The following is a 22,855-nucleotide window of genomic DNA, read 5'->3' as shown; positions in this document are numbered from 1 at the left end:
ATTTTCCAGTGGTCCAATATAAACTCTCACGACCCTTTTAATCTTTATATAACTGATATATAACTTTGGCTATCCTGCTGTATATTATTGCCTACTTTGCCCTCATGTTTTGTCTTTTCCTTTCTTTTAGCTTTTTTTAGTTGCCTTTTGCTAGATTTTAAAAGCTTCCCAATCATCTAACTTCCCATTCACTTTTGCTACCTTCTATGTCCTTTCCTTTGACTTTTATGCAGTCCTTAACTTCCTTTGTCAGCCACAGTTGCCTTGCCCTGCCATTTGAAACATATCTATCCTGCACCTTGCGAACTATTCCCAGAAAATTCAGCCATCTCTGCTCTGCCGTCATCCCCGTCAGTATCCTCCTCCAATCCACCTGGTCAAGCTCCTCTCTCACGCCTCTGTAATTCCCTTTATTCCACTGCGATACGGATAAATATGACTGATGCTTCAGCTTCTTAAACTGCAGTATGAATTCAATCATATTATGATCACTGCCTCCTAAGGGTTCCTTTTCATTAAACTGACTAATAAGATCTGGGTTATTACACAACACTCAATCTAGGGTAGTTTTTCCCCGAGTTGGCTCAACCACGAGCTGCTCTAAAAAGCCATCTCATAGGCATTCAACAAATTCCCTCTCTTGTGATCTGATGCCAACCTGATTTTCCCCATCCCCTTGCATATTGAAGTCCCCCATTCCAATTGTGCCATTACCTTTGTTATATGCTCCCTTTGCAATCTCAACCCCACACCTTGGCTACTATTTGTTGTTGCAGGAAAGCAGCAGTCGTCATCAAGGACCAAACTATCAAGGGTATGCTCTCCTCTTGCTGCAGTAATCAGGAAGAAGGTATCAGGACCCACACCACCAGGTTCAGGAACCGTTATTACCCCTCAACCATCAACTCCTGAGCCAGAGGGGTAACCACTCAACTCCACTTGCCACAACCAATGGACTCACTTTCAAAGGTTCTTCATTATTATTATTTCTTTTTTTCTTTTATATTTGCACACTTTGTTGTCTTTTGCATATTGGTTGTTTGTCTGTGTTGCATGTGGTCTTTCATTGATTCTGCAAACACAAGGAAATCTGCAGATGCTGGAAATTCAAACAACACACACAAAATGCTGGTGGAACACAGCAGGCCAGGCAGCATCCTGATGAAGGGTCTCGGCCTGAAACATCGACAGTGCTTCTCCTTATAGATGCTGCCTGGTCTGCTGTGTTCCACCAGCATTTTGTGTGTGTTGTTTTCATTGATTCTACTGGTTTTCTTTGTATTTACTGTGAATGCCCACAAGAAAATTAATTGTATATGGTGACATAAATGTACCTTGATAATAAATGTACTTTGTAATTTGAACATTAAGGTATCTGATGGTTATGTCTTTACAGAGTGGTAGTGATGTGGAACTCTGTGCCAGAGGAGGTGGTGGAGCCTGGTAAAATCTCCTGATGAGAGCATGAGATGTAATTAGATAAAGAATGTAGGTGGTGACAATGTGGAGAGCAAAGAAGGAACTCAGCAAGTCCATCTTCAGCTCTAGTTGGGCCATGAACCTTCATCAAGACTGAAGAAGGGTCCTCTGTAGACAGACAATAAAACATGGAAACAGAAAAAGGCCCTTTTGACCAATCAAGATACAACCTGACCTTAAAGTTCAAAGTAGACAAAATTAAAAAAATGAAATAATAATAATAAATAAATAAGCAATAAATATTGAGAACATGAGATGAGATGAAGAGTCCTTGAAAATGAGTCCATAGATTGAGGGAACAGTTTAGTGTTGAGGTGAGTGAAGTTATTCCCTCTAGTTCAAGGTTGAGGAATAATGTATTTTGAGTCAGTGGTTCAAGATTTCCAGCATCTGCAGAATCTCTTATGTTTAAAGATAGCAAAGAAAATTGTTCAAGGGTTCAGCAGGAGGTACATTGGAGAGAAATTTAGGTGCAGTGATAGCAGATGGAGTTTAATCCAGACAAGATTAAGATTATGAGAGGCATAGACAGAATAGACAGACAACCCCTTAATATCAGAATCAGGTTTATTATCACCGGCATGTGACGTGAAATTTGTTAATTTAGCAGTAGCAGTTTAATGCCGAAAGAAAAGAAACAATAATAATAAATAAACAAGTAAATTGATTACAGTATACGTATATTTAATAAACATGCAAAAACAGAAATACTTGTATTTTTAAAAACTGAGGTAGTGGCCAAAGAATTTCCATTTAGGAATCAGATGGCAGAGGGGAAGAAGCTGTTCCTGAATCACTGGGTATGTGCCTTCAGGCTTCTGTACCTCCTACCTGATGGTAACAGTGAGAAAAGGGCATGTCCTGGGTGCTGGAGGTCCTTAATAACGGACGCTGCCTTCCTGAGACACGGCTCCTTGAAGATGTCCTGGGTACTAGTTCCCAAGATGGAGCCAACTAGATTTACAACCCAAACCCTCTGCAGCTTCTTTCAGACTGTGCAGTAGACCCTCCATGCCAGACAGTGATGCAGCCTGTCAGAATGCTCTCCATGGTACAACTATAGAAGTTTTTGAGTGTATTTGTTGACATGCCAAATCTCTTTAAACTCCGAATAAAGTATAGCCGCTGTCTTGCCTTCTTTATAACTACATCAATACGTTGGGACCAGGTTAGATCCTCAGAGATCTTGACACCCAGGAACTTGAAACTGCTCTCTGTCTCCACTTCTGATCCCTCTATGAGGATTGGTATGTGTTCCTTCACCTTACCCTTCCTGAAGTCCACAATCAGTGCTTTCGTCTTACTGATGTTGAGTGCCAGGTTGTTGCTGTGGCACCACTCCACTAGTTGGGATATTTCACTCTTGTATGCCCTCTCAGCACCACCTGAGATTCTACCAACAATGGTTGTATTGTCAGCAAATTTGTAAATGGTGCTTGAGCTACACCTAGCCACACAGTCATGTGTATACGGAGAGTAGAGCAGTGGGCTAAACACACACCTGAGGTGCACCAGTGTTGATCGTCAGCGAGGAGGATATGTTATCACCAATCCACACAGATTGTGGTCTTCTGGTTAGGAAGTCGAGAATCCAATTGCAGAGGGAGGTACAGAGGCCCAGGTTCTGCAACTTCTCACTCAACTTGCCTTTTCACATTGTGGTGTTGAATGTAAGATTCAGGAAGTCATATTGCAAAACATAAATCTGATTCTGATTCAGTTTGTTCTAGTCGCCCCATTACAGGAAGTAAATAGAAACATAGAAAACCGACAGCACAATACAGGCCCTTCGGCCCACAAAGTTGTGCCGAACATGTCCCTACCTTAGAAATTACTAGGGTTATCCATAGCCCTCTATTTTTCTAAGCTCCATGTACCTATCCAAAAGTCTCTTAAAAGACCCTATCATAGCTGCCTCAACCACCGTTGCTGGCAGCTCATTCCATGCACTTGCCACTCTTGGCATAAAAAAAAGCTTACCTCTGACATTTCCTCTGTACCTACTCTCCAGCACCTTAAACCTGTGTCCTCTTGTGGCAACCATTTCAGCCCTGGGAAAAAGCCTCTGACTATCCACATGATCAATGCCTCTCATCATCCTATACACCTCTATCAGTTCCCCTCTCATCCTCCATCGCTCCAAGGAGAAAAGGCCAAGTTCACCAAACCTGTTTTCATAAGGCATGCTCCCCAATCCAGGCAACATCCCTGTAAATCTCCTCTGCACCCTTTCTATGGTTTCCACATCCTTCCTATAGTGAGCCGACCAGAACTGAGCACAGTACTCCAAGTGGGGTCTGACCAGGGTCCTATATAGCTGTGACATTACCTCTCAGCTCCTAAAATCAATTCCATGATTGATGAAAGCCAATACACCATACACCTTCTTTACCTGTGTAGCTGCTTTGAATGTCCTATGGACTCAGAACCCAAAATCCCTCTGATCCTCCTGCCAAGAGTCTTACCATTAATACTATATTCTGCCATCATATTTGACCTACCAAAATGAACTACTTCACACTTATCTGGGCTGAACTCCATCTGCCACTTCTCAGCCCAGTTTTGCATCCTATCAATGTCCCGCTGTAACCTCTGACAGCCCTCCACACTATCCACACCTCCAACCTTTGTGTCATCATCAAACTTACTAACCCATCCCTCCACTTCCTCATCCAGGTCATTTATAAAAATCACGAAGAGTAAGGGTCCCAGAACAGATCCCTGAGACACACAACTGGTCACCAACCTTCATGTAGAAAATGACCCATCTACAACAACTCTTTGGCTTCTGTGGGCAAGCCAGTTCTGGATCCACAAAGCAATGTCCCCTTGGATCCCATGCCTCCTTACTTTCTCAATAAGCCTTGCATGAGGTTCCTTATCAAATGCATTGCTGAAATCCATATACACTACATCTACTGCTCTACCTTCATCAATGTGTTTAATCACATCCTCAAAGAATTCAATCAGGTTTGTACAGCACGACCTGCCCTTGACAAAGCCATGCTGATTATTCCTAATCATATTATTCCTCTCCAAATGTTCATAAATCCTGCCTCTTAAGATCTTGTCCATCAACTTACCAACAACTGAGGTAAGATTCACTGGTCTATAATTTCCTGGGCTATCTCTATTCCATTTCTTGAATAAAGGAATAACATCTGCAGCTCTCCAATCCTCCAGAACCTCTCCCGTCCCCATTGATGATGCAAAGATCATTGCCAGAAGCTCAGCAATCTCCTCCCTTGCCTCTCACAGTAGCCTGGGGTACATCTCATCCAGTCACGGAGACTTATCCAACTTGATGCTTTCCAAAAGCTCCAGCACATCCTCTTTCTTAATGTCTACATGCTCAATGCCTATCTGGTGGGAGCACAGAAGATGTGTGCTATCAGAATCAGATTTAACATCACTGGTATATGTTGTCATGAAATTTGTTGTTATGCGACAGTAGCATATTGCAATGCATAATAATAAATACTGTAAATTAGAGCAAGAAGTGCAAGAGAGAGAAAACAAGATAGTGAGATAGAGTTCGTGGGTTCCATGTCCATTCGGAGATCTGATTGCAGAGGGGATGAAACTGTTCCTGAATCATTGAGCGTGTACTTTCAGGCTCCTGTACCACCTCCTAGCAATGAGAAGAATGTAGTTCCTGGCTGATGATGGTCCCTAATGAGAGATGTTGCCTTCTTGTGACATCGCTCCCTGAAGAGGTCCTCAGTGTTGGAGAGGCTGGTGCCCATAATGGAGATGACTGAGTTAACAACTTTCTGCAGCTTTTCCCAATCCTGTGCAGTGACCCCCCTCCCCACCCACCCCGTACCAGAAGGTGATGAACACACCTCGTGATATATCTGCAGAAATTTGTGAGTGTCTTTGATGACATACTGAATCTCCTAATGAAATAGAGCTGCTGTCATTCCGCCTTTGGAACTGGATCAATATGTAGGGCATCTGAAACTTGAAACTGCTCAGAAGACACACTGGTATGTGTTCCCTCAGTTGTATACCCTTTCTGAAATCCACAGTCAGTTCCTTGGTCTTATTGACATTAAGTGCAAGGTTGTTACTGCAACACCACTCAACCCAGCTGACATATCTCGATCCTGTACGCCTCCTCGTCACCATCTGAAATTCTACAAACAATAATAATTGTGTCATCAGCAAATTTATTGATGGCATTTGTGGCATTGATGGCTACACAGTCATGGTGAAGAGATGGTGGAGCAGTGGGCTAAGCACCCATCCTTGAGGTGTGCCGGTGTTGAATGTCAGTGAGGAGGAGATGTTGTTTCTGATCTGTGCATACTATGATCTTCTGGTGAAGAAATTGAGGATCCAGTTGCAAGGGGAGTTACAGAGGTCCAGGTTTCGGAGCTTTTTGATCAGAATGATTCTGTCAAACACTGAGCTGTAGTCAATTAACATCAGCCTGACGTAAACAGTAGTATTGTCCAGGTGAGTGAAGAACCATTCAGATTGCACCTATTGTGGTGATAAGCAAATTGCAGTGGGTCACATTCCTGCTAAGCCAGGTGTTGGTTATAACCATAACCAATCTCTCAGAGTACATCATCACCGTAGCTGTGAGTGTCACCGCTGAGGCAGCTCACACTAATCTTCTTGGGCACTGGTATGATTGTTGCCCGATTGAAGCAGATGGGAACTTCTGACGGTGGCAATGAGAGACTCAAAATATTTTGATCACACAGGTTTTCAGAGCCTTTGCAGGTACTCCATTGGGGCCTGTTGTCCTGCAAGGGTTCACCCTCTGGAAAGACAGCCAGATGCCAGCCTCTGAGACAGAGATCGCAGGGTCATCGGGATCCTCATAACTGCGGTTTTATTCTCCCTCTCCAAGTGAGCATAAAAGGTGTTCAGCTCATCTGAGATAGAAGGCATGTGTCAGACTTAAAAACTGGACAAACTTGGGTTATTTTCTCTGGAGTGTCAGAAGCTGAGAGGAGACCTAAGAGAGACTTTAAAAAAATTATGAGGGCAGTGATGGAGTAGAAATCAGTCCACATCTTGGTAGTTTCTTGTAGTCACAGGCAGAGCAGTTACCGGAATAGACAATAGACAGTAGGGGCAGGAGTAGGCCCTTCGGCCCTTCTAGTCAGCACCACCATTCACTGTGATCATGGCTGATCATACACAATCAGTAACCCGTTCCTGCCCTCTCCCCATATCCCTTGACCCCGCTATCTATAAGAGCTTTATCTAACTCTCTCTTGAATGCATCCAGAGACTTGGCCTCCACTGCCTTCTGGGGCAGAGCATTCCACATATCCACCACTCTCTGGGTGAAAAAGTTTTTCCGCATCTCTGTTCTAAATGGCTTACCCCTTATTTTTAATGTGCTGGCAGTGGACAGGGTCCAGAGGAAGTTCATGAGAATGATACTGGATTAACATATGAGGAGTATTTGATCAACTCCAACATAGACAGTCCCAAACTCAGCTGTGAAAGGAGGAGGGATGCCAAAAGAACCTTCGAAGACTTCAACCTTGGGAGAAGAAGGATCTTTGCCTGGAGACATATGAAGTTGTGGGGTGTAAGTGGAAGCAACAAGACTGACCGGTCTTCTATCTGCCCAGGATAAATAACTCTGGTGAGCTGCTGTAGATGGTTTATGCTCCAGTAGGAATGATGGGATTCAGAAGAACACCAAGAAGTGTTTGTTGACTCTGGGCCTGTATTCATTGGAGATTGAAGGGGATCTCATGGAATCCTATTGAATTTTGAAAGGCCTGGATAGAGTGGATGTGGAGAGGACATTTCCTATAGTGTGAGAGTCTAGGACCAGTCGGGCAATCTCAGGACATCCCTCCAGAAAGTGATGAGGAGGAATTTCTGTAGCTAAGGGTGGTGAGCCTGTGGAATTCATTGCCACAGACAGCAGTGGAGCCCAAGTCATTGGGAGATTGATGGGTTCTTGATTCCTGAGGGTATCAAAAGTTACAGGGGAAGGCAGGAGAATGGGGTTGAGAGGGATAATCAATCAGCCATGATTCGATGGGCTGAAAGCTGGTCCTGTTGCGAGGACGAGGCGGAGGATGAACCCAAGTTCAGGAGGCAGACTCGGGAGGCGTCTTTGACATAGCGAGCGTGGAATCCGTATCCAGGAGTGATGCTAGACTTAGAACGAGCAATCCTAAGAACCATGAAACAAGGTTACTCACACCGGAGTCAACCAACAAACTGGCAGCTCCTTGTTGTGATCCCAGGGTCTTTATCCCGCATTTTCTGATGGAAAGCAGGTGTGTGTAGTTAGTGGAACCTGGGAATGATTGGAAACTAAACGAGGGGATTGAGGCCCAATTCCTGAGGTAAATAGCAAGGTGGGGGAGTGCCAGAAGGGGCCATGACAGGTCCTCAATGAGGCATCGCCTTTTGAAGATGTCCTGAGTGCTGAGGAGGCTGGTACCCACGTTGGAACTGGTTGAGTTTACAACTTTCTGCAGCTTTTCCTGATCCCGTACAGTGGCCCCTCCAAACCAGACAGTGATGCAACCAGTTAGAATGCTCTCAATAGTTCATCTGTAGAAATATGTCTCAGAAAGACGGTGTCCATTATTAAGGACCTCCAGCAACCAGGGCATGCTCTTTTCTCACTGTTACCATCAGGTCGGAGGTACAGAAGCCTGAAGGCACACACTCAGTGATTCAGGAACGACTTCTTCCTCTCTGTTATCCAATTCCTAAATGAACATCAAATCTTTGGACACTTCCTCACTATTTTAATATACACGTTTTAAAAATCTATTCAATATACGTAATTGATTTACTTGTTTATTTATTATTAAAGTTAATTAATTTATTTTATTATTTTTTCTCTGTTAGATTATGCATTGCATTGAACTGCTGCTGCAAAGTTAACACATTTCACGTCACATGCGGTGATAATAAACCTAATTCTGATTTGCTATGTCACCTCTCCTCCGCCTTATTCAGAGATTTTTCTCCCCTGGAACTTGTCTCTCGGCCAGATGCAAACCCGGCCCGACACGGCGATCGCCGGGCAGTCAGAGCTGTGTCTTTAAGAGCCGAGTCCCGCCCATTCAATAATCCCTGCTAATTAACTTGCAAAGCGCCCCGCAGCAGACCTGTCAATCACATGTCCACGCCCTATGGGCGGCATGGCCCCGCCCCCGGTTAATGAGTTCTCAGAATTCGGATTCAATGTATCAATTTTAGCTTCAACGTCATACCTAGGACACACCACATGATGGTTCAAACCAACTTGCAAAGATGTATGGGGGGAACTATAGAGCGATCGACCGCAGGACCGGCGGAAACGGCTCCAGGCCTTGGACCACCGACTGGACTAACGGTAATATAACTGATAACTATCCGTTGCAGCGAAGGCCGACCCCAAGTCCCGTTGCAACCCCTCCGCTACTACCTTCCTAAACCTAAACACCCCTCCCTTTTAAGCGGTGGTTGAGCCCTCCGCTCAAATTCGCGGAATTGGCGAGAGGCGGTTCTGAGAAGCGGCGGTTCCTGGAAGGAGCGGCCAGGTGACCGGGAGAGGGGCCGGGGGAGGGGAGCTGCAAGCCTGGGGAGGGAGAGAGGCCGGAGAGAGAGAGTGTGCTGGGGAGGGGAATTGGGGAGACTAGTCCCAGAGAAGAGGGCTTTTGAGCGCCCAAAGGAGCCTCCAGGAGAATTGATAGAGAGAGGGTGGCCGGGGAGAGGAGCCTCCGGGAGGAGTGACGGAGAGGGTGGCCGGGGAGAGGAGCCTCCGGGAGGAGTGACGGAGAGGGTGGCCGGGGAGAGGAGCCTCCGGGAGGAGTGACGGAGAGGGTGGCCGGGGAGAGGAGCCTCCGGGAGGAGTGACGGCGAGAGGGTGGCCGGGGAGAGGAGCCTCCGGGAGGAGTGACGGCGAGAGGGTGGCCGGGGAGAGGAGCCTCCGGGATGAGTGACGGCGAGAGGGTGGCCGGGGAGAGGAGCCTCCGGGAGGAGTGACGGCGAGAGGGTGGCCGGGGAGAGGAGCCTCCGGGAGGAGTGACGGCGAGAGGGTGGCCGGGGAGAGGAGCCTCCGGGATGAGTGACGGCGAGAGGGTGGCCGGGGAGAGGAGCCTCCGGGATGAGTGACGGCGAGAGGGTGGCCGGGGAGAGGAGCCTCCGGGAGGAGTGACGGCGAGAGGGTGGCCGGGGAGAGGAGCCTCCGGGAGGAGTGACGGCGAGAGGGTGGCCGGGGAGAGGAACCTCCGGGAGGAGTGACGGCGAGAGGGTGGCCGGGGAGAGGAGCCTCCGGGAGGAGTGACGGCGAGAGGGTGGCCGGGGAGAGGAGCCTCCGGGAGGAGTGACGGCGAGAGGGTGGCCGGGGAGAGGAACCTCCGGGAGGAGTGACGGCGAGAGGGTGGCCGGGGAGAGGAGCCTCCGGGAGGAGTGACGGCGAGAGGGTGGCCGGGGAGAGGAGCCTCCGGGAGGAGTGACGGCGAGAGGGTGGCCGGGGAGAGGAGCCTCCGGGAGGAGTGACGGCGAGAGGGTGGCCGGGGAGAGGAGCCTCCGGGAGGAGTGACGGTCTCTCCCCTCTGAGGCGCGGGTAGTAGGGGTGACTCGGGGAGAGACCGGGCGAGTGAAGAACTGGTGACCGGGGTCGAAGGAAGGGGCCTTTGACTAGAGACTGGAGGAGGCATGGAGGGAAAAGGGCTGGTGAGGGTAGCCGAGTTCGGTGGAGGTGGAGAACGCCGACAGTCTGGAACGGGCCGGAGGAGCGGTGACAGGCGACCAGGCTGAAGGGACCGGGGTCTGTCAGGGCGATTGGGGGAGAGACAGAGCGAGGCCCCGCGACCGTGGAGAGCGGGTGAGGCGCAAAGAAACCCAGAGAAGTGATCCACTACTCGGGTAGAGGGGAGGCCGGGAGCGAGCCGGGGGCTGGGAGAGGAGACGAGACGGGCCGGGTGGCGGCGACCCAAACCGGGGACGTTAGGAAAGAGTGGGAGACCGAGTCTGGAGAGAGGGGTCGGCTGGCAATGACACGGAGCCGGGACTGAGGAGCTGCTTTGACGGTGCGGGGCGGAGGGGGTGGAGGCGGAGGCTGCGCCGAGCTTCGGCCGCATCAGTGTCGCAGGGGCCGGCGGCCCCGGCTAGGCAGCGTCCATAGGACCGGGCGCCATCGGCCGGTCTCTCCGGTCGCGGTAGTCCGGGAAAGCGGCCCCCGCTCTCCGGGAGGGTGTTTATACAGATTGGTGCTGCTGTCGGCCCGGTCCCCGCGGGACGTGCCTGCCCTCTGGCGGCGGCTGGGCCCTGCGTCCGCTCGGCCCGTCCCGTCCCTGCCTGCCTCGATTGCGTTCTGATTGTGTTCCGTTCCCGGTGCTTTGGAGGTTCTGTCGTCCTCAGCAAACCGAGGGAGAGGAGTTCCCAGCAGCTGCTGGCGGGCTCCGCTCGGCTGCGGTTGCTGTTCCCGTTCAGGAACAGAGCCGGCAGCAGGTGCGGGTCCAGTCTGGTTGGGCGGATTGGAAGCAAGGAGTCTGTCAGGGATTGTTGTGGATCGGAAGGGATTTGTCCTCCCGGATGGCGGTGGTTACAGTGGAGAGCGTGTGCTGTCTCCCCGCTCGCCGCACAACACTTTCCGGAATTCCCAGCACCCTTACCAAGGCTGCTCCCGTGTCCCTCAGCCCAGCCACTTGCAGTGTTTTTTTTCCCCTGTTAGCCCCGCGCCAGCAGCAATAGAAATCCCCCCTCCCATCTACTGTAAATCCCGTTTGGTCCCTGTGTAGTAACCCCCGGGTTCATTTCCTTGCTCCCGGCTGCACCGGGTCCGCCGCTTGCCCGAGCACAGTGCTGGGATCTGTATTTATATAAAGGTGCTTTCTGACTGTACTGAGCGTCTGTTTATTAACCTTGGAATATTGTGTGCTGTTGTCAGCTGCTTTGTCAACATGCCCTGTAACCCTCAGCAAACGGCCGCTTGGAACGTACCTCTTTAAATATAACTTTGCACGGGGGTGGTGGGGGGGGGGGGGTTCCTCTGAAGAGGTGCAGTTGACTAAAACTCTGCCACTGTGTTCTGTGGACTTCTGATTTCCTCAATTTCAATGCAGTTTGATGGGTTCTGGATTACTCGTGTTGAAGGTTGCAGGAGAATGGGGTTGAAAGGAATAATATATCAGCCAGTTTGAAATGAGGGAAAAGCCGGGGCTGGATGGCTTAATTCTTCTATGTTTTATGACCGAGATGGAAACCCACGAGCACTGGTCTGGTTGCAGTGCTGGTGGTCGGTCGCATCTCTATTTCCTTCCTTCCACCTTCCTCTGGAAGGAGGTGTATTCACCTTGGCTGTGTATTCCAGGCAATTATTTGGGTTTAATTATTCAAAGTTGATTGGGATGACAGTAGACTAGCAATGTCTAGTTTTTCCTGGGGAAAGTTCAGAAGGAACAGGGAAGATTCTTCCCAAAGATTTGGTATTCTAAAGGGAGGATGCAATTGAGGGAAGTTAAATCCAACATAAAAGGAAAAGAGGACATTTAAAAGAGAAATTAGTGGGAATGTAGAGGACTGTGAAACTTAAATGAATAAAGCACTAAAACACTAATAGAAGATGAAATGAAGGCGAACTCTCCAATGTCAGAGATTCCAAAGTGTAACCGTGAGTAGATATCAGACCGCTGGAGGAGCAGCAGTGGCAGGCAAGGAAATGGCAGATGATATGAAAGTGTTTTGCAAGTTTTCACTGTGGAAGTTCCAGGGGAGGCATGAAGCGTGTGAAGTGACCATAACTGGAGAGGAAGTTCTTGGGAAACTGAAAGGTCTGAAGGTAGACAAGTCACACCCCAGGGTTGTGAAAGAGGCGGCTGAAGAGATTGTGGAGGCATTAGTAATGATCTTTCAAGAGCTCTGGATTCTGGAGGGCTGGGAAATCGCAACTGGCACTCCACTCCAAGGAGGGAGGGGGAGGAGAGATTGTAGGCTGGTTAGTTTGACCTCAGCAGTAGGGAAGATGTTGGAGCCGATCGTCAAGAACAATGGGGTTGCATGATGAAGTAGGCCAAAATAGCATGATCCTTAAGGGAAAATCTTGCCTGACAAATCCGTTGGAATTCTTTGAAGTAATGAAGGAGAACTTGGATTTTCAGTTGGCCTTTGACAAGGTGCTGTGTATGAGGCTTCTTAAGTTTGCTCGTGGTACAGGAATGATCCTGGAGCAGTGGCTGACTGATGGGTGGCTGCCGTTCCACAGGGGTCTGTGTTGGGACTGATTCTTTGTTGTGGATGATGTAATTGGTGGCTTTATGGCCATGTTTTCAGACAATGAGGGTACGTGGAGGGGCAGGTAGTGTTGAAGTAGGAAGTCTACGGAAAGTCTTGGACAGACTTGCAGGTTGAGTTGGTGGTGACGAAGGCATATACCATGTTGGCATTCATTTTGAGAGGACTGGAGTATTGTGAGCAGTTGATGTGCTGGCATTAGTGAAGGCCCAGAAGAGGTTTGTGAGAATGATTACATGAGCACATTAGGCATATTTAACGTAAAGGTTGATAAGTTCTTGATTCGTCAGTGCATCAGGGATACAGGGTGAAGGCAAGAAATGGGTTTAGAGGGGTAATAGATCAGCCATGATGAAATAGAGCAGACTTGATGGACTAAATGGCCTAATTCTGCTCCTGTTATGATCTTAATTAACATATTTTGCAATTGCTTCTGCTGAGCACCGATGCCGTGTACCCTGGCTGAGGGTCCTGCAAAATGGGCAGGTACCATAGTGCATTGGAAGTGCTGTGAAGCTATTGGCTTCCCAGGTGACCCCCGTAGTCTCTTGGCCCTGATCAGACAACAGGACAAGGGAATCTAGTTAGACCACTTGGGCCATTCCATCACGGCTGATTTATTACCTCTCTCAACCCCATTCTCCTGTTTTCTCCGTGTAACCTCTGGTACCGTGACTAATCAACCTTTGCTTTAAATATACTCCGTGACTTGCTCTCCACAGCCTACAGATCTGCCACTCTCTGGCGAAAGAACTTTCCCTAATCTCCTTTCTAAATGGGCTGGTGCTAGATTCCCCCAGTCTATTGGATTAGTTGTCTAGAGCCTTTCGGGACCTGGCAGACCCCACACGCTCAACCACACTGATCGAGTTGATGGGGTAGGCGCTCATAATGTGACCCTAGACTTCTCTAAAATAAGTCATCAACACTCACTCCTACTCCCATTCATGTGGGGGCGGGGAAGGGAGAGAAAATGACCTTGTAAATGGGATCTTGCCGTGCATAGGTCAACCACCACCAAGTTCCCGCATTGATGCTGTTCTGGGAACAACTCTCCGGTCGCTGCACAAGAAATGATCCCTTTCGCTCCGCTCTGTTAAATCCCTCCAGCTCTTGGCATCCTAACGTTTTGTTCAGAATGGGACGTCGTGACCAGGCATTCGCAAAAGGTTCTTTATTTTTTGCATAAACCGTTTGTTTATGCTTCCATGTCCCGGTCTGCAGTCGTCCAGGTGCCGTTGGAATAACCTGTAGCCAAATCCAGCTCCGGCACTCTCACCTGTGGCTGGTATTGCCGGTTTAAAAATGATCCGGCGCCGCCCGAAGCCAGTGCTTCAGATTAAGCAACACAATGCTGGAGGAACTGAGCAGTATCTATGGAAAGGAGTAAAGAGTCGGCGTTTCGGGTGAGTTTCTCCAGTACTCTTCCCCGTGCTTGTGACCCTGGATAAAGAGCGGTCCGGCACCGCCACCTGCCGCCTGTGGCCGGTAATGCCGGTTTAAAAAAATGGGCCGGCAGCCCGCCCCCTGCTGTCGGTGGCGGATTCTGCAGCTGGAGGAGGTGGTTCGTGTCTGCCACTTGGTGCTCTCTGTGTACTTCTGGGGAATCGGCGGTGACTCTCCTGCCGCTTCTTCCGGGGGTACTGGGGTCTCCGTTTGCTGCTGATTCCTGCTGTTGCACTACAGTGGCCCCTGTCCCAGGAGGCGCCCAGCATATCATGGTAACTGACCATTGTATCACTCACCTGCCCTAACCCAGTAATGCAGTTGTCAGTCCAAATCCTCTCAGCCCTGCCTGCCATAAACTCACCTCCGTTCCTGTAGAACGGAGACGAGGAACTTCTTTAGCCAGTGGGTGTTGAATCTGCGGAATTCATTGCCTCAGACGGCAGTGGAAGCCAAATCATTGGGTATACTTAAACTGTATATATAAAATATTGGGAAAATGTAAAATGAAGAGGCAGACTTGATGGGCCAAATAGCCTAATTATGGTCGTCTAGCCATTCCCTTAGGCTGTCTACAAATCCCTTGAAGCTTTTCTGCATCTCTCCCTGACTGCCAGCTGTCTTTGCACGTTCGAGGCACAGAAACAGGCCTTTTGGCCCATCTGATCTATGCTGGCCTGTCTTCTGCTAAGACCTATCAACCTACATCTAGAGTATAGATCCTCTATACCCCTCCTATCCATGTACCTATCCAAACTTTTAAATATTGAAATTGAACATGGATCCACTTCCACTGGTGGTTCGTTCCACACTGTCACTGCCTGAAAAAAGTTCCATAATTATGGGAACAGAATTAAGCTGTCTGGCCCATCGAGTCTGCTCTGCCATTTTATCATGGCTGATCCATTTTTTCCTTTCAGTCCCAATCTCTTACCTTCTTCCTGTATCCCTGATCAATCAAGAATCTCTCAACATCTGTCTTGAAGTTGCTGTACATAAAGACTTGGCAATGAATTCCACAGATTAACCACTAACTGAAGAAAGTCTCTCATCTTCATTATAAAAGGATGCCCCTCTATTCTGAAGCTGTGCCCTCTGGTCCTAGACTCTTTCCCCCATAGGAAACATCCACTCTATTAAGGCCTTTCAACATTTGATAGGTTTCAATGATCTCACCCCTCATTCTTCTGAATTACAGTGAATACAGGCCCAGAGTAGTCAAACACACTATATGACAAGCCATTCAATCGTGGAATCATTTTCATGAACCTCCTTTAACCCCTCTCCATTTTCAGCACATGCTTTCTAAGATAGGAGCCTAACACTGCTCACAATACTCCAAGTGAGGCCTCACCAGTGCTTTATAAAGCCTGAGCATTACATCCTGTATTCTGGTACATAACCATACATTTCTTGACACTATTTCATCTACCACTTCTTTGCCCAATCTCCTAATCCAAGTCCTTTTGTATTCTCAACTTGCTACCTGCCTCTCCACCTATCTACAAAAACTATCAGCAAAGTATCAATTTCATCATCAGTCATTGACATACAATGTAAAAAAAAAGTGGTCCCACCAGAAAACCAGTAAAGATTTCCTTTATTTCTACTGTCTCCTCCTGCCAATCGGCCACTGCTTTATCCATGCTCACACCTTTCCTGTAATACCATGGACTCTTAAATTGTTAAGCAGCCTCGTGTGGCACCTTGTCAAATTGCAAGGACACAACATTAACGGATTCTCCTTTCTCTGTCCTGTGTGTTACTTCTTCAAATAAGTCCACTGGATTTGACAGACATATTTTCCTTTGAGGAAACCATGCTGACTATGGCCTATTTTATCATCTGCCTCCAAGCGCCCTGAGACCTCACCCTTAACAATTGGCTCCAACAGCTTCCCAACCACTGGGGTTAGAATAACTGGCCGATAAAGTCCTTTGTTCTGTGCCTCTCTTCTGAAAGAGTGGAGTTACACTTCCAGTCTTCCAGAACCATTGCAGAATCTAGTGATTCTTGAAAGATTTTTACTAATGCCTCCACAATCTCTTCAGCCACCTCTTTCAGAACCCTGGGGTGTACACCAGCTGGTCCAGGTAACTTGTCTACCTTCAGAATTTTCAGTTTCCCAAGAACCTTTTCCTTAGTGATGGTAACTTCTGACCCTTGACACTGGAACTTCCACTATTCTGCTCGTGTCTTTCACATTGAAGAGTAATGCAGGTTCCCCTTGGACATTTCACCTTTCATCCTTGACCCATGACCTCACCCGACCTCAGTGGAAAAGGGCTGTCTGCATTGACATTATCTATACCCTTTAATGTTGTATACAAGGAAACTTGCAACTAGAGCATCAGAGCACAGGCCCTTTGCTGTTCTTTAAACATGCTATGATCAATCTAACCTTTCCCTCCCACATAACCCTCCATTTTCTATTATTCTTGTGCTTAAGAGTTTAAATGCTCCTAACACCACTGTTGCTAGAGGGCATTTCATGCATCCACCACTCTGGGGTTGGGAGAGGAGTGAGCTCCTACCTCTGACATCGACCTTACACTTTCCTAGAGTCATAGAAAAGTACAGGACAGAAACAGGCCCTTTGGCCCATATCCCATCCGAGCTATTTAAAATACCTACTCCCATCGACCCGCACCAGGAGCAGCGCCCTCGTATTCCTGCTATCCAAACGTCTGTTAAACATTGAAATTGAGCTTGCCTGTAGCACTTGTGCTGGCTGCTCATGACCCTCTGAGTGGAGAAATTTCCCCTTGTGTTCCTCTTAAACTTTTCACCTTTCACCCATAACTTATGAATTCTGATGGAAACCACCTCAGTGGAAAAAGCCTGCTTGCTTTTACCCTATCTATACCCCTCATAATCTCTTCTCAGTCTTCTATGTTCCAAGGAATGAAGTCCTAACCAATTCAGTCTTTCCATAACTTGGTACCTCCAGACTCACAGCATTCTTGTAAATAAGGTTGAAAGAGTAGAGAAAATTCGCACCTTTCTTGTAAGTAGGTGACCAAAATGGCGCACAATACTCCAAATTGGGCCTAACTGATATCTTGTACAATGTCAGCATCCCAGTTCCTAGTTTCAATTCTTTGATTTTGCACACCAATGTGCTGGAAGTTCTCTTTATGACCCGAGCTTTTTACTTGTGCATTTATGGGGTATGTGCTTCCCCAGCCAAGCCAGCATTTATTGCCCATCCCTAGTTGCCCTTGAGAAGGGGTGATGAGCTGCTTCTTGAACCGCTGCGGTCCCTGAGGTGTAGTAACACCCACAGTGCTGTTAGGGAGGGAATTCCATGATTTTTGACCCAGTGACAATGAAGGAACGGCGATGTGTTTCCAAGTCAGGACGGTGAGTGTCTTGGAGGGGATTTCCAAGTGGTGGTGTTCCCAGGTATCTGCTGTTCTCGTCCTTCTAGATGGTAGTGGTTGTGTGTCTGGAAGGTGCTTCTTTAAGAACTTTGGTGTGTTGTTGCAGTGCACTTTGTAGATAGACAGCACTGTGTCGATAGTGGAGGGATCGGATGCTTGTGGAAGGGGTACCGATCAAGTGGGTTACCTTGTACTCGATAGTGTCAATCTTGAGCATTGATGGAGCTGCAGTCATCCAGGTGAGTGGTGAGTATTCCAATACACTCCTGACCTCAGGCTTTGGGGACTCGGGAGGTGAATTGGACGCTGCAGGATTCCTAGCCTTTGATCTGCTCTGGTAGCCTTGGCTGGACCAGTTCAGTTTCCTGTTGATGGTAGGCAGTTCAGTGATGGTGATGCCACTGAATGTCAAAGGACGGTGGTTAGAGCCTCTCTTGTTCATTGCCTGGCACTTGCATGGCTCGAATCTTTCTTGTCAGCCCAAGGTCCTGCTGCACTTGGGTATGAACTGCTTCACTATCTGAGGAGTCACGAATGGTACAGAACATTGTGCAGTCGTCTGCGAACATCCCAACTTCTGACGGAAGGAAGGTCGTTGATGTAGCAGTGATGTCCTGCGGAAGAGATGATTGATCTCCAACCAGCACAACCATCTTCCTTGGTGTGAGGTATGAATCCAACCTGCAGAGGATTCACCCCCTAATTCCTATTGACTCTATTTTAGATATGGCACCTTGATGCCATACTTGGTTAAACGCTGCCTTGATGTCAAGAACGATCACACTCACCTCACATCTGGTATTTAGCTCTTTAGTCCATGTTTGGATCAAGGAGGTGATGAGGTCAGGAGCTGAGTGGCCTTGACGGAACCCAAACTGAGCATTCGTAAGCAGGTTGCTGAGTAGGTGCTGCATGGTAGCATTGCAGATGATTGAGAGTAGGCTGATAGGGCAGTAATTGGCTTGGTTGGACTTGTCCTGTTTCTTCTGTACAGGGCATATCTAGGCAATTTTCCACATGACTGGGTAGATGCCGGTGTTGTAGCGGTAATGGGACAGTCTGGCTAGTGGCCTGTCTGCTTGTGAAGTCATTTTCAAGGAATTGTGGACCTGTATTTCCGATCCGTTTGTTCTATCACAGTTGAGTGGCCTGGTGACTGTGTAGCCTGTTGTCCCTCAGTTCTGATGGAGAACATTAGTGAAGACCTGTTTATATTGCAGCCTGCCTTTGGCCTGGTTTTCCAACGGGCAGGTGTGATGCTGGGTCCTTCTGGTGTGGTTACAACCTTGGGCCCCCCAGTACCAGTTTGACACTGGGCCTCTGCAGCTCCTGGTGGCCATGGTAACCTGCAGTTGCTGTCTGCTGCAGTCACTCTGCCTGAGATGAGAGATTACAAGCCTGTGAAACTAATGACTACGCTGCTGCCACTGAGCCCTCTAGTAGGACAGTTAACTGTTTTACCTGTGATGCTCTTTGCTACATGCAGTTTGAATTGTGTTTATAGTTATTTTATGTTTTGTGGGTGCACTGTGATCTGAAGGTGCATTGCATTTGGTTATACATACAGTAAGATGGCAGTAAACTTCAACTTGAATCCCCAGACTGTGCTTCACCAAGCTCCCCATTGCTGTTCACGGAAATGCTAATGTGATAAAAGTTATCTGAACTGAGGGCGTTTGTAGTTCTTAGAGGCACTCCTGAGAAATGCAGAAATCGCAGAAAGATTAAATCAGGTTGTCTGCTTCCCACAACTGAAAGTGCGAGCCTGGCTGTGAGTTAGGTAGTGTACCGCGGGAGCCTGCTGGCAGGGCAGGGGAGGGTCACCCTCGACTGCTGTGTGCAGTTGACTGACCTGGTGCTGTGGGTAGTTCTGACCAGTGAGGTGAGGTGACCAGTAGGCAACGCTTGCCGAGTGGGGAGCAGGAGGTGTGACTGCGGGCTGTGGGGCTCAGAAATGATTTGTTCTCAGATAGCTGGATCTTCTGTGAAGTCTGCTACTTAAACCAGGAATTAAACAACTCTCAGTAGAGCTGTGTGATTGCTTAAGGCTGCTTGCTAATAGTGTGAGTAGGTTTGATGGGCAAATTCTCAAAGGCAGGTGTCCAGCTGAGTTCGGTCCTGTGCGCGAAGAAGTTCCTGTGTTCCTGACGTGGGGGTTCTCTGATTGGTTGTAACTAGTGACTTAATGTGGGGAGGGGGGTTTGTCTTTGATCGGTTGTAACCAGTGACTTGACAAGGGGAGCCTCTCTGGTTGTAACTACAATGTTCCCAATGTGAGGGGGCGTGCTTGATGGGTTGTAACCAGTGACTTGATGTGGGGAGGGGGGTTTGTCTTTGATCGGTTGTAACCAGGGTTCCTGTTGTGGGGGAAGGCTCTCTGATCAGTTGTAACCAGTGACTTGACAAGGGGAGCCTCTCCGGTTGTAACTACAGTGTTCCCAATGTGAGGGGGCGTGCTTGATGGGTTGTAACCACAGTGACTTGATGTGGGGAGGGGGCCCACTGGTTGTAACCAATGTTGCTGACAAGGGGAGGGGGCTCTGATCGATTGTAACCAGTGACTCATTTGCATAATTTCCTTTATTTAATTTTCAGACTTTTCACCCAGTGGGGTCTGGACGTCTCTGTGGGTAAGCACTCGGCTGCATTGTTACAGTTCTGTATGTCAGTGAGGTTCGCTGTTCGCTTATTGGTGTTTGTGTGGTGAGGTGCCGCTTGCTCAGTTGCAGTCTGGCAAGGTAACTGCTGTTCACGCCCTCTGCTGGTCAGGGTCGACTGTGAATGTTGTAGCTGTCTACATGGTACCGTCTGGAGGGCAAGCTGCTGCCCACGCAGCCGATGAATCCAAAGGAATGGCAGAGACCAGTACAGCTTGGACTTGCCAGTCAGTGTAGACTGCCTTAAGGGCTTCCACTCCAGATTCTTCCTGTGGGTTTACTCCAGAACTTCCCCATGAGTGGGTATAGTTTGAGATCAGATTTCCTTCTAGATGAGCTGCCAACCATGGCTGATGAGCCCCATCTTCCTGAAGCAACTGGTTTTAAGGTGCCAGTAACCCTTCTGTCAGTAGAAACAATTGCACCGGGATTTGGTGGTCGGGTTATTTGAGACGTGAAGGAGCTTATCCCCACTTTAATGTCCTTACGGAACTGGGGTCGGGCTGGATGATTTGATGGTGTTATGGAGCTATAGGTTTCCTTTCCCATTCTGAATCCTCCTGGGTAACATCCTGCAGATGTTCAGCATCTGTGTAGTGAGTGAACTTCTGTTCTGAGTTTAGGTTTTTCCCTGGGATTTTCAGCTTTGGTTTGGGGCAGGATGTCCATCAAGTTGCACGTGATGGGTTACTGGATACGTTTCTCTCTCAGGCACGATGACTTCGGCAGTGGACAGCTGCATCCAGTTCACTAGACACGCCGGTGACGTGCTTTTCAACCTGAACAGACTGCGATCCCGGGACATCCTCACTGATGTCACCATTCTGGTGGACCGCCAAAAGTTCCAGGCCCACAAGACAGTGCTGATGGCGTGCAGGTTGGTCTCCTTAAATATCAGATCCAGGGGGAGAGGTTGGGCCCATCACAACTCCTACCTACCAAATTCCTTGAACGTGATGTCACTTGTAGATAGGGTAATTAAGAGAGCTTTTGGCACAAGGAGTTCATGGAGCAAAGTATTGAGTAAAGGAGTTGGGGTTTTATGTTGAAATTGTATAAGTTGTTGAGGCCCAACTTGAGTATAGTGTGCAGTTCTGGTCACCTACCAAGAGGACGGCTGAAAAATGATGCTGGAGAGGTAGCAAAGAGGGGCCACAAAATAGTAGATGAACTGAATCAGTGTTTTTGCTTCACTGTGGAACACCCTAGCAGTATGGTGAACATTCCAGGTGCTGGGGGCATGAAGTGTGTAAGTTGCCCTAACTAGAGAGAATGTTCTTGGAAACTGAAAGGCCTGAAGGTAGACAAGTCACCAGACCAGTTGGTCTCCACCCCAGGGTTCTGAAAGAGGTGGCTGAAGAGATCGTGGAGGCATTAGTAATGATCGTTCAAGAATACTTAGATTCTGGAATGTTCTGGAAGACTGGAAAATTGCAAATATCACTCCACTCTTCAAGAAGGGAGAGAGGCAGAAGAAAGGAAACTATAGGCCAGTTAGTCTGACCTTAGTGGTTGGGAAGATGTTGGAGATGACCCTCACAGAGGAGGTCTCAGGGTACTTGGCACATGATGGACCATGCTGTAGTCAGCATGGTCTCTCCTCAAGGGCAAATCTTGCCTGACAAATCTGTTGAAATTTTTTTTGGAAGAAATAACAAGCAGGAAAGACAAAAGAGAATCAGTTGATGTTGTGTATTTGGATTTTCAGAAGGCCTTTGACAAGGTGCCACACATGATGCTGTTTAACAAGCTCTGAGCCCATGGCATTGCAGAACGGATTCTAACAGATAAAGCAGTGGCTGATTGGCAGGAGTTAAGAGTGGGAATAAGGAGAAACTCTTCTGGTTGGCTGCTGGTGATGTGGTGTTCCACAGGGTCTGATTCCTTTTACATTATATGTCAATGATTTGGATGATAGAATTTTTTTTGAGGAAGTAGAGAAGCTACAGAAGGACTTGGGCAGGTTGGGAGAATGGGCAAAGAAATGGCAGATGCAATACAGTGTCAGGACTGTATAGTTATGCACTTGATGGAAGAAATGAAATGGTTGACTATTTTCTAAAGGGAGAGAAAATGCTAAAGAATCTGAGGTGCAAGGGGACTTGGGAGTCATTGTGCAGGATTCCCTGAAGGTTAGTTTACAGGTGGAATCTGGTGAGGAAGGCAAATGTGATGTTAGCATTCATTTCAAGAGGACCAGAATATAAAATGTTGAGACTTTATAAAGCACTGTTGAGGCGTCACTTGTATATTGTGAGTAGGTTTGGGGCCCCTTTTTCTTAGCAAGGATGTACTGAAATGGGAGAGGTTTTAAAGGAGGTCCATGATAATGATTCCAGGATTGAAAGGCTTGTCATAGAAGAGTGTTTGCCTTTGGGATTGTATTCACTGGAATTCCGAAGAATGAGTAATGACCTCATTGAAACGTATCGAATGATAAAAAGCCTTGATAGAGTGGAGGGAGAGGCTGACCAGAGGACAAACCCTCAGAATAGGTGGCATCCTTTCAGAATGGATTTCCTTTACCCAGGAGTTGTGAATCTGTGGAATTCCTTGCAGCAAGAAGCTGTGGAGGCCAAGTCTTTGTTTAAGGCAGATTGGTCAAGACATGAAGGGATACGGGGAGAAGGTAGGAGATTGGAAGAGAAGGAAAATGGATCAGGCTTGAAG

General features: G+C 48.0%; 1 protein-coding gene across 3 annotated transcripts in view; it reads left to right on the top strand.

Moving 5' to 3' along the window:
• The first annotated feature begins 8,981 nt into the window (after positions 1 to 8,981).
• The window catches only part of bcl6aa (BCL6A transcription repressor a), a 37,803-nt gene continuing 23,929 nt past the window's right edge, over positions 8,982 to 22,855 (top strand). Inside the window, exons 1-3 of one of the 3 annotated variants that reach the window (XM_059991238.1) lie at positions 8,982 to 9,002; positions 20,124 to 20,158; positions 20,897 to 21,062. In XM_059991238.1, the coding sequence (XP_059847221.1) occupies positions 20,902 to 21,062 (161 nt within the window). In that variant the 5' untranslated portion in view covers positions 8,982 to 9,002; positions 20,124 to 20,158; positions 20,897 to 20,901. Of the gene's footprint in view, positions 9,003 to 10,151; positions 10,292 to 11,472; positions 18,197 to 20,123; positions 20,159 to 20,896; positions 21,063 to 22,855 lie in introns of those variants that run through there. The other 2 variants (XM_059991227.1, XM_059991230.1) reach the window with 2 other exon arrangements.

Source organism: Hypanus sabinus, chromosome 2 (genome assembly GCF_030144855.1).
Source record: "Hypanus sabinus isolate sHypSab1 chromosome 2, sHypSab1.hap1, whole genome shotgun sequence".
NCBI classification, from domain to species: domain Eukaryota; kingdom Metazoa; phylum Chordata; class Chondrichthyes; order Myliobatiformes; family Dasyatidae; genus Hypanus; species Hypanus sabinus.
Note: the sequence above shows the minus strand (reverse complement) of the source record. Positions and strands in the feature narration are given on the sequence as shown.